Source organism: Lycorma delicatula, chromosome 12 (genome assembly GCF_047948215.1).
Source record: "Lycorma delicatula isolate Av1 chromosome 12, ASM4794821v1, whole genome shotgun sequence".
In the NCBI taxonomy this organism is placed as follows: domain Eukaryota; kingdom Metazoa; phylum Arthropoda; class Insecta; order Hemiptera; family Fulgoridae; genus Lycorma; species Lycorma delicatula.
In genome coordinates this window covers 29,163,023-29,176,003 of record NC_134466.1, presented here as the reverse complement: position 1 = coordinate 29,176,003, position 12,981 = coordinate 29,163,023, and the positions used below count along the sequence as shown (strand labels likewise).

At 29.0% G+C, this 12,981-nt stretch overlaps 1 protein-coding gene across 1 annotated transcript; it reads left to right on the top strand.

Annotated features, from left to right (window-relative positions):
- Positions 1-3,127: 3,127 nt before the first annotated feature.
- Positions 3,128-8,567, top strand: RpL37a (ribosomal protein L37a). Its single transcript, XM_075380031.1, has 4 exons — positions 3,128-3,260; positions 4,818-4,953; positions 7,052-7,136; positions 8,426-8,567. Exons 1-4 carry the CDS (start codon positions 3,258-3,260, stop codon positions 8,478-8,480), a joined length of 279 nt encoding a protein of 92 aa, XP_075236146.1. The 5' UTR covers positions 3,128-3,257; the 3' UTR covers positions 8,481-8,567.
- Positions 8,568-12,981: the final 4,414 nt, after the last annotated feature.

Here is a 12,981-nt window from a genome sequence, read left to right as displayed (position 1 = left end):
ACTCGTAGAATGTTATTTTTTAATTTTCTGGTGACCCCTTCCTTAGTAGTCCCCACCCGGAGATCCGAACGGGGGACTATTTTACCTCCGGAATATTTTACTAAGGAAGGCGCCTCCATTATTGCTATGTGAAAATGCAGAGAGCCACATTTTCTTGGAAAAAAAGCAGCTGTAGTTTTCCATTGCTTTCAGCTGCGCAGTACTCAAAGGACTGAGTGATGTTGATACGGCCGTTTAAGTCGTCCTGACTCACGCCCCTAACAACTACTGAAAGAGCTGCTGCCCTCTTTCAGGAATCATTCCTTAGTCTGGCTCTCAACAGATACCTCTCCGATATGATTGCACCTTCGGTCCAGCTACTCTGTATCCCTGAGCACTCAAGCCCCCTCACCAACGGCAAGGTCTCATGATTCATAGAGGAGGTTTTTTAATTAATAAATGTTAATTGTGAATGAAACTTATTTTAGGCCTAAAAAACTATCTGACGGTGTAATATTCTAAAAACCGATAATAAAAGAAAGGAAAAAAATCTGTAATAAGTAATAAAATTAATAAAACTAAATACATATATATATTATTAAAAGAAATGCAAATTTAACTTAAGAAATTTTAAAGGATGTTTAAAAATTGTCGAATTTAGGATACACGTTTTCATAGTATAAATCATTCATTCAATGTAATATAATTATTTTGAATCTACGGCTAAATCACAGTCTTAAAAAAACTAGATAGTTCACGCCAATGATGTACGAAAAACTTAATTTTATTTTGGTGTTTAATTTATTCAAATGAGTAGTTTGATCTCGAAATATCAAAAAATAATCAAGTAAATAAAAAAATTATTATTTTTTTTTTTTTGTTTGTATTTGTTTTTTGTACCACTATTTTTTATTAGATTGATTGACAGTTTTTCGTAAGGGAGTGAACGAGCACTATCTATGTACTGCACTTTTAATTACATCTGAAAGTGATTACTAAGCGTACGTTTTATTTTATACTTTTGCATTCTATACAAAATTAAAGCAGAAGGATTTTTGCTTGAATGTAATTATTTAAATTTCTCATTATTACAATCTACAACTGTTTTACTGTTAGTAAAACAATATATATTTATATTAATTTTATAATATATATATGTGTGTGTATTACTTACATCTTTTACTTATTTTACATATATTACTTAAAAATTCCACCTTCTTTAATGTCTTGTCTTTTTATTATATTTAATTCTATCCAATCAAGAGGAAAATAAACAGATTACATTTAAATTAATATTCTTATATTAATTTATATATATATATATATATATATATATATATACATCAGAATCGGTAAACTGTTTTGGAGGTATAGATATTTAATAGAAAATTTTATTTTTCTACGATGTTTCTCTTCTTCTAATAGTAGTTTTAATGTATTGTAATATCGGTATCGATGTAACCACCGATCTACGTATTACGTATATGAATATATTATTAAAGTTTTTTTATCAAATTAGTTCTTGGAGCGTTTTATTTTTATGCTATTTTTGCATTAAACTAAAAAAAAAGGATTTTTACACCGATGACCTTGCTTTTACAATTTATGTACATTATCTCGATTTATGTTTGTTTTACTATTATAATGAAATTAGGTATAAGCAGGTATAATGAAATTTTTAACAAATATTGATTAATTAATCTATTTCAACTATTTACACTTCCAACTAATTAATACTTCAACTCTTACACTGAAATTTTTCATGTGTAATAATTTGAATTGTTGAAAATAGTTGAATTTTACTTTGATAATTTCATTTATCAAATTCAAGTATAAACTCAATAAATTTCTTTTCGAAATATTATTTTAATGTAATTTTTTATTATTATTATTATTCCCGAGTAGCCAAAGATATAAATTTCGTAATGAATATAATTTAACATAAAATAAAAATTGTTATACCTTGCTAGAATAAATAAAGTCGTATTTTCGAGCAAGGAAGTCACCTGAAGTATTATGTTAATTTAAATGTTTTCAGATTTTTTGATGAGATTTAGCCCTGTTAAAATTAAAACCAAAAAATTGAATACAACATTCCAAAAAGAATTAAAAATCAGAAGCCTGAGTAATATTTTGCACAACATCATTGTTTTGTATAGATCTTTTTTTTGAGACACAGACGAGATGTGTTCTATCGTAAATCGTTGCGTAGTTCTTGTGAATATTTTTTTTTTGTTTTTAATAACTTTTGTAGGTAAGATTTTTTAAAGCTCTATTTCTTGGGGAGACTAAAGTCTCCCCAATATATATAGTATGCTGAGAATGTACTCGTATTTCAATAAGAGATTTTTAAAGAATTATGTGAGATCTACAATTATAACTGAACGTCACTATACAAAAAATAGCCTTTGAACTGTATTACTGAACTTACAATTTGTTATAAAGACAAGTAAGTAATAACCTCAAAATAAAAAAATAAGTTTGGTATTACTCTGGACCAACGACAGTCAGCCTTTTGGATGATAAACTACATTTATTTTTCATTTTGGTGGACTCACACAATATTATTTTAAATCTGTTTTTCAAGGATCATAAAAATTTTACGTTCATAAATTCTGGCGCGGTATTTAATGGCGAGCGCGGAACGATGACTGAATAACTGCAACCCATTCACTAACTTTGGTAGTAACAGGCGATAAGTTATACACCATCACTTCGTTACTGCTTCCTCATAAATAAGTTGATTATTACGCTCTCCAGTGACACCTTTAGAGACTCTTTGACTGGATTTTGTAACACTACGTTATCTGGTGGTGAGTGGATAAACTAAATTTAATTTAATATAAATAATTGTTCATTCTCCATAAACCATGTTCAAATGATTTTTTTTTTTTTAATGTTGATATAACACGTTTAAAATCTTCAGATTTAATTAACTTCAACAAAACAATTAGAATTTTCATTACATTTCAATTGTAATACCAAAGCATTATAATGTCTTTCAGGAGTAATAATAATAATAATTTAATTTTTAATGATTTAGGTCTGACCTTTTTATACATGTTGACATCTCCAAAGAATAGTAAAATAAAATTTTATTTAATATTTTTCTAATTTATTAAAATCAATTCATTGTTTTTAACTGGCTGTTAAAAAAAAATTGGAGGTTCAGACAATGCGCTCTTTGAAGTTCTCGTATTACCCGCATTATGGTTTCTAGCACTAGGTTCTAAAACCGGAGAGAAGTTCTTATTCCGGTTGCTAGTTGTAGATGAAGAATGGTAAGTCCTTACAGCGATTTTATCCGTTTATTATAATTACATCCATATTTTTTGTGCATTTAAATTAACGTAAATATTTATTTTTGTGATTTACGTTTATGTTTTCTAGGTCTTAAGTTTATTTCGTTTAATCTTTATAAAATAACTTATTTGTCCACGAGGCAACTTTCGTATTGACAAAGATAACAATACGTATACAAGTTAATGTTCTCCAAATTTTAGTAATTATTATTTTATTTTGTGCAAGTAAATGTTCTTAATAGTTAGTTAAACACCAAATGTGTTGGGAATTGACTAACGCGTATTGTGCTATTTGTTAACCTAACATTTTGTACGCGTTTAATAAAACCATATTTTATGAAGTTATGAAATGTAATTATGATTAGTAAGTTTGCAGAATTTCATGGTCGTAATGATTAGTAAGTTTTACTTTTGAAAGTTTACTTTTACCTTTCGAAAGATTAAATTCTAATATAACCTAAGAAATATTTTTTACACGTCGAACTAAACCTATAGTCTTAACAAAAGTATTTCATATTATTTTTTATTTCCTATGCTGATATATTAAGCTTTTATCATCCATTTTTTGCCAGATAATTTATGAACTGTATAACAAAAAGTACACAAATTCATGTAGTGATTGGGGGTGGGGCAAAAATAGAAATGAAACCAGGGTGTTTCATAAAACATTTTTTTGAAATGAATGTTTAATCGGTTACAATTTTCTATGATGAGATTTATCCCAGGATTGATTATATGGAAATTATGAAATTTTTTACGGTTCTGCCAATTTTAACAGTTACAGATTTTTTTTACATTTATATAGGCCTAATTACCCTACTATTTTGTTGTAACAATGTTATGGTTTGCTTTGGTTTCAGATTCTTAACTTTTCCATCCTCATAAAAAAATTTATTATCACTCAAATTTTTGTTTTCAAAATCTGGAATCTGAATTTGTAATTGTAAAATTTATTCTTCAACAACATATAATGTTGACTAAAACTTTTTTTTTTACAATCCACAAACTATACACAAAGGCATATAAACAAATAAAAGCAGAACACAATTTGAGATTGTTAGAAAATGTGCAAAAGATTTTATAACGGATAGCAGTATTAGTAGTTATAAATTAAAACAAACCTAGATATATGTTAATCGTTTTTGAGGAGATACTTAGAAAACATACTGGTATGTCTAGTCTATTACAGGAGTTAAATTATACATATGATCATAGTATTTGAAAGTTTAAGCATAGGCATATAACATTTTGAACATTAAAATGTTAAGTTGCTTGTTATTATTTGATTGTGTTTGCTAGAAGTATAAAATGAATTTGTGTTTGCTTAAAGTCAGTTTTAAAGCTTTGGTATTTATATTAAGTACATTTTAAATTAAGTTTCTGGGGATTACAATAAAATAAATCTCTTCTAGCATTAGATAGTTTTCTTAGAATTGTTTTATAAATTTTATTTTAGAAGTTTGAAAGTTTTAAGATATACTTGACATTTTCCTGTTAATGATTATACTTAAAAAATTTATTTTAATTGTTTTACAGACTAAGGGAACATCAAGTTTTGGAAAACGGCGCAATAAGACGCACACTTTGTGCCGTCGATGTGGTCGTTCATCATACCACATTCAGAAGTCAAAATGTGCTCAGTGTGGTTATCCTAGTAGTAAACTTCGACATTGTGAGTAATTTTAGTTTTCAGCTGATTTACATGTTAAAAATTCTTGTCTTTGATTAGAATAACCTAATGTTTAACCAGAAATATTTTGATTATATGGATTATTAAAATCTGTTATTTGAATCAAATTGTTCATAAAATTTACCCTTATTTTTGGTTTTCTCAATAATGCAATTATAGTATTTCAAAATTAGTATTCTAAAGTTATTATTTTATGTGATGTAAAGTGAAACAAAATTTAATATTTGTATATGGATAAAAATTGGACAATCATAACTATGGGTAGTGTAGTCATATGATGATAGTCGCTACACTTGTGACATTGATACTTCCACAAAAAATAACCAGTTCTTTGACTGTTTGGACGTAATTGTAATTGATCTTTCCGATGATCATTCCATATGGATATGTTGTCTGTAATATTCTCAAAATGAACTTTGGATTTCCTTAATGAACTATTTCGTAATTGATTGCTGAAAATACTATGTCCACTTTAAACTAATTTTATTTTGTATTAACGTCATGTTCAGATTTTGATGAATATTGACTTAAATAAGATTGTGACTGTTGCTTACTTTATGTAAAAAATTTAGTTTATAGATAATTTCTTGTCTACTTTAAATATTGTGATTTGGATTAAGTTATGCTACTACACAGATAAAAAACCCACATTTGCTTGGATAGATTAAGGGACAGTAAAAAATTTTGATGTTTTCCACTATAGGATTGCACTGCTTAAACATTTTTCTGTAGAAGTCAGATATTAAAATAACTCTTAAGCAGTAATTACTGAATTTATTGCGCTGTTTTTAAGTACCATTAGTAATTGTATTTTTTTATACAATGTTTACTTTTGTTATATAAGTTTTATAGTAAAGTGGTATATAATTTGTATATTTAACATTAATTAGACAAGATTAGTGAGCATAAGTTATATTTAATTAGATTATGTTGATTCTATGTACTGACAAATTGTGTAAATCAAAATAACCAAAAGGAAAAGTTTAAGCCCATGCAGTCCTGCAGTGGAAAAGTCCAAAATCTAACCAGCATCACATGTATGCAGTTAAAAAATAAATAGATGTATTGAAGTCCTTAAAAATTAAAAAATAATTCACAAGAAATTAATAAAAATTATTTGAGCATATATTTTTGTATTCATTGAATGGGATACAGAAAAATTAGGATTTTTTTTTTTTTTAATTAGTAATATTTAAAAATTCATTGACAATAATATTGTTTTTATAAAAGAAAATTTTTATTGTTTGTATTTTGGTATTATGGTTCAGTAATTTATTAAAAATGGCAATGAGCCAAAGTATAAAAAAAAATGGTAGGTCCTGGGTCACTTTAAAGTGTACAAGATCCTTGTCAAAGTTGAAATCTGTCTGATTCAGAAATGGAAAATAATTTTACCATTATGAAACAGAAATGCAACATAATTATTCAGTATTCAGGCTCAAGCTTTTTACAAGAGGCAAGAATTTTGGGAAAATGGATTTTTTGGATATCATCCCAGTTGAAGCTCATAGTATATATACAGTGCCAGTGAAATTTTGTTATTTTTTAGATCACTACTAAAGATTTTGGCTACCATCAGAATTTTTGGCAGAATGTAGGCAAAGTGTGTTATATAAGTCAATAATGTTATTTATTTTCTTAAATTATATTATTTTTATTTTATTTCTTTTTTTTAATACTAAATTTCTACTATTAGACATAATTTTTTTTTTTAATTCCATCTGTATAAAACAGACCTCCCTTTAAAATTCTAATTCCCAAAAGAAAGTTTTTTTTTTTATATCCTGTGATATCAGTTTTTAATGCTTTTACTATATTCAGATGCAGCTCAGAAAAAAATTGTTTTTAGTGTAATTTTTTGATTACAAAAAATATATAAACTGTATTATGACCAATCACTTGAAGAGGATTGATTAATGCTAATATACAAACTGGTTGACTAGATATTGGTTAATATGAATTTTCATAATGTTTGTTTTTAGTGATGCTGTTTTAAAGGTATATGTACAATTATTGAAATATAAATTTTTAGTGTTACGGTTTTAAAAATTGTATAATTGATGTTAAATTTTTTTTTTAGATAACTGGAGCGTGAAAGCCCAGCGTAGGAAGACAACAGGTACTGGGCGAATGCGTCATCTCAAAATTGTACGCAGAAGGTTCAGGTATGTAAGCCTAAAATGAGATTCTATTAAGAGTTATTTAGTTTGTTATAATTATGAATGTTTTTATTTTATAATACGAGGTGTAGCTATTAAATAATGAGACTAATGCTGTAAAATATTTTATTTTAAATTTTGTGCATATTTAGTTATTATCCTCTTCAATATATACCCCTCTTCTATCTTTACAACGCTCCATGCGAATTTTCCATTGTTTAGAACTGGTCTGAAATCTTGTTCCTTTTAATGCAGATTTGACCTTAGGAAACGAACAGATAAATGTCGCATGGTATGTGGAAGGGCGACCTGGGCGAACATCATCTTTAACGTCTTCTCGGCCATCTTGGAAACGCCTAAACCATTCAAAAACCCTGCACATGTGATAAGCATTCATTGCTGTATACATTTTTAATAATAGATAAGTTTTAGTAGCAGTTTTTCCAAGTTTCATATGAAATTTCACGACAATTCTTTGCTCTAATAAAATACAATTTTTTGGCAAAACAAAAAACAGATGTTATCCAAACCAAGGCCACAGCCAGACTAATATGTCTATAGAAATTGGAGTGGCAACAATTGAAAGAGAAGGCTTCACGCTACGCAACTGTCAGTCGTGCGAATTTGGCGCCTGTGCAGTTCTGTAACAACATTAGTCTCATTATTTAATAGCCACACCTCGTATGAGAAGACAGCAGTTGATTAAAACAAAGTTAGAAAGATTATTAAAAGTTTCAAATGAAAGCAAATGAAAAATCTAAAAGTTACAGATCTGAAAGAAAGTTAGTTTCAAGAATTTTAAATTCAGTAGAAATAAAAGATAATGACGATGAACGTGAATATGGGACCTGCCTCAGGGCAAATAAATATGGTTATAGTAATGAATAATTCAGGTCTCCCAAAACTAATTGTACATCTTTAAATTGTTTTGTTACTTGAGTTAAGATTTTAGTTTACTTTTTAAAAAAAGTTTTTAATTATAGCTAAAATGTTCAGTATATGTTTTTTATGTTAAATTATTAATACTCTTCTGAACTGAAATTAATAAAATATACAGTGTAATTTATAATATAAATAAATCATAAAATTAATGTAAATAGGAACTAAAAAGATAAAAAAACAAAAATGTTAAAATTAGGTCTTTATTTTAATGTTATTAATGGTTATTTACGACATCCAACTGCTTGGCAGTAACATGATTCTACTGTATACAAAGGATTTATTTTTTGTGATTTGTGAACTTTTAGTGAAGTTAATGAAATTTTTAATTTATTAATGATTATTTTTTGTTTCAGGAATGGATTCAGAGAAGGAGGCAAGCCTGCCTCAAAAAAAGTTGCAGGATCGTAAATTTACCTATTAATTAATAATAACCTGGTGTGATATTTTATTTGTTATGTGATTTACTGTTTGTAATAAAATATCATTCTACATCCATTTTGTATTACTAATTTTTAATGTTTTATTTATATATTTTTGTTATTTTTATCCACTTTCATTAAGCCCAGTATTAATATTAATTCATAAATGGGTTACTGCATCTTTGTTTTGGTCATCTTGGAATTGGTGAAGTATTGAAAGGATTCTCTTTATTGTTTGTATACCATGTATTAACTTGTTATTTACCTTGTATTTAACTTGTTATTGGTATACCGAATTAACATTACTGTCACAAATTGTTATTTTTGTTTATTAATTGGTATTTTACTGCAACAGCAAGCATTTAGATAGTAGTACAACGTGAGAGGCCCAAAAGATCCTGAAATCAGCATATAAGAAATAATTACCATAAAAATTATTAGAATCTGTACTACCCTTCAGAGTAGTCTTCTACGTGGATGGCGTGATCTCACCATTTTTCCCGTGGCTGGAAATCATCTTTGTTATGCTGCTCATTACCTCCTTCAATTTGGGTTGGATATCTTCTGTAGTCTCATCCTTTAAGCTTCAATTTCATCTTTAGAAATGGGAAGACATTTGATGAAATTGAATTTTGGATTTGTTTTGGAAATTTTTTTAGCTTAGTTCAATCTTGAACATAGTGCTGTTATATTCAGTGCTGAAAACCTTTAGAACAGATTCACCGCATGTTGCACACCTTCTAATAGTAGGCCTATAATCTCAATGGCTGATTCTATGTATTTTTGCTATATCTTGAGTTATGTTTTCAGGTGGAAGGATGAATAGGAATGCCTATCATTAATTGATTTGTCAATTTTAAAAATTTTCATACATCTGTGTGTGATTAAGGTATTTGGTGTAATTTTACAAAACTTTGCCAAGTTGAAACAGAATTTGATGCAGATTTATTGCCTTATGTCATTCGTTTTCACTTCAACATAGAATCACAAAAACAAAACTATAGGTATAATGATATCATTACTTTACTGATTGTCTTAAAAGAAGTGTAGCTTACACTCTCTAGCTTCACTAACCAATAATATATCCACTTCACACACCACATTCAACTTTCTGGTAGTAAATTTTATAGTTGCCTAGATCTAGGCCAACTTTCCTCAAGTTACTGTAATTAACTGAACTTTAATGGCTCAGTGTTATCAGTTTTCTGAAAAATATTTAAAAGAAATATTAGTTTCTTATAAATTTTATTTATTATTACTTCTTTATTTATACAGCAATAACAGGCTGATGCCCAATAACATTACCAATGAGTGATAATGTATTTTTTAGCATCTGAAGAATGATGTGCCTGATCAAGACTCGGGTTTGGAAATTCCAGATAACAAGCAAAGGTCTTCTTCATGAGAATCTTCTCCATGCGATTGCCCTCTGCCAATATCTATCTTGACATTTTGCTCAGATTGGCATAGTAATACTACTGCACGATACATATGTGAATAAAATTTAAGATTAAAGGTCATTAATCCCTTGTTCATGGTTTTAATTAGTTGTTACTGTAAATAAAGTAAAATATAAGCAGAATTATTTAGTTTATATTTGAGATACTTAAGTATTTCATTGTACAACTTTTAATTTAGAATGAAGAGATAGAAAAATAATTAATTGCTCAAGATTTTTTAGCATTAATTAAAATTGAGGACAAATTATAAACTTAAGTTTACAATGAATTCTTCATTCATTTATAAAATAAAATTTTTATGTTAAGGGATCACTGTTTTGTAGAGATAGATCCTTCAATGCAGTGAAGCTTAGAATGATACCATATTACAGAATGGAAGGTACTATAAAACCATGAAATAAATACAACATTCATTTTTTACATTAATTTGATGCTTAAAAATCAATCTGACTTAGTCTTTCTTATACTGTGATATTTGTAAAGCACCTACGGTGTAAAATTCTCAATAGTTGCTTTTACTAAAACTGATGTTGAATATGCAATCAAACTCAATGTGAAAAGAGATGTCACTTGGGGTGAATATCACTTGCATTCTGATATTTGATAATATTCTTAACTTAAAATCTTATTCATAGCTTTTTAACATCATTTTTAGTTCAGCATTATTCCGTGAAAGTGTTTACATTGATATAACAGTAACCTTATTTTCTATTATTCTAAAGATAGCCAAAATCTTATCTTTAAGAAATTTGAAGTTTTCAAGTGATTTTAAATTAGCGTAGTTAAAATAACTTGCTTCTTATGTATAGAGTAATCAGTTATACATAACATGTTACTCTCTCATCCTGAGGAAAATTCTTGATCTTCCTTAACACGTTCGCTGCTTCTCGCAATCACTAGTGTGAACGCCCGTGCTGATTTTTTTTTTTTTAGTAAAGCTACTCTACTGTTATGGACTAAATACTACCTGACATTTTTAAAATGATTTTCGGTATAGTAATGCGTATTATCGAGATTATATAACTCACGCGGGAGCCGCGTGACCAGCCCGGCCCTTGAAATCAATGTATGTTTGCTAATGGTATGCTAATCACACGACTCCCGCGTGAGTGTAAAAACAACTGGTTATACGTAATTATTTCCAGAATTCTATTCGAATCTTTCTTTTGATAAATTAGTGGTTCTTGGTGAATTAAAAAAATAAGTTGAAAGTTAAAATATTTTATTATAATTTGCGTATATTTTTTTTATAATTTGTATTTACATAAAATTAATTTCAAACATCTTACAACTAAAATTCATTTATAATGCTCTAAAAGATAATTACATTTGTACATACATAAAAAAAAAATCGTAAACTACTTATACTTATGGTATAACCTAAAACATGGGTCCAAACAAAGACCAGGAAAACCAGGGCATGACGGGCAACCGAAAACTGTCTATCGAATAAAACAATTATTGCGTAATTGTTTATCTCTTTAGCCAGATAAGAACAAAAATCCTCATTGAAAAACAGGTTGAAATAACCGAACGGGGATTGAACGTTGGGCTTTCCCCTCATACCTGGTCTACCTGTAAAATTTATTTTCGTCACATCTGGGGGATTAGGAAGCCACTTGTCCGTTGTGTTGCTAGGGCCAGGTAAAGAAATAGGCTGTTGAACCGCAATATCGGAGTCAGAAGCTTCACCTTCCTCGACAACGTCGGGAATTTCCTCGCAGATTGATGCAGGTGATTGTGGTTGTTCTGGAGCAACTAGCTCTTCTTCCGGATCAGAAAAATCTGATTCCTCCAGATCGTCGATTAATTCCAAATCATCATCAGAATCCTCCAAATCCTCGATAATTTTCTGAATTTCTTCTTCTGTGTACACCCTTTTCGGTTCAGCCGATCTGCGTTTTTTTGGTTCAGGACCCCTAGAAGTTGATGGTTCATTATCAGCCATGTCTGAAAGGAAAGTAAAAGTAAAAAAAAATAAGCAAAAATCTGGCTGTGCAATTTATTATGTGCTAAAATTAAAAATCTTGACGTGTGAAAGGATGCTATTTTTTTTTTTGCCACATACTGTATTTATTATGATAAAAACTACAATTAGATAAGTGTTATGAGAAGAAATTACCTTTATGTTGTTGAAGAAAGAAGAGCTGGAGCAGAAAACACAAAGCCAACTTTGATCACAAAAAAAATGCAAAAAAATTAACACAAACTCGCTACGACTTTCACAGTGCAAAGGTAGGACACTAACTAAGTGCGTCATAAGGTTGGGATGTTATACCTGCAGCCGGCAAGGGAGGGGAGACCAAGGAATGGAATAGTCCCTCTCACGCGGGAGCCGTGTGGCCCGGCTGCAGGGGACAACCACACTCACGCGGGAGCCGCGTGATACGCAGTGGACGTGTTAATGGTGAAGAGTTTACAGCTGCAGAAGACAGCCATTGGAACTATGGAAGTGGTAATGAAGTATGAAATCTATAAATAATATTTTTAAGATATTGATTATTCCTTCACTGTAATAAAGCAATACTGGTTTTCTTAAGGGGAAATTTTAAGAGAAATTTAGTCACTTATAATAATGACATGAAATGGAACTAGTAAGTTTTTGAAAGTTTGTATTGTGCAACATTGTCTAAACATGGACTACCTTATGAAGGGCCAGATATTAGAGATACTACATGCTATTCATGTAGCGACACAGTGTTACTTCAGTAGCAAATTAGTTATTTAGTATTTTAATATTTGGTCAATCTCAAACAATAGGGTCAAATTTGGATTTGTCCTGTACCCCCATTTACTCATCTCTGCCAAATACACAAATAGGTGACTGATTTTGTGCTGATGGAAATGTTAGAGAAATAATTATTTTTAAAGCCTATTGTCTGTCAACATAGAATTATTTCTGAATATTGTAAAAATATATTCTTTAATATGTATTTGATTCTTACTACAATACTTTTTTATCATTAAAACTACTTTCTACAGGGTGTCCCATATAAAACGCAACCCATCAATCACTCATCCATGAAATTT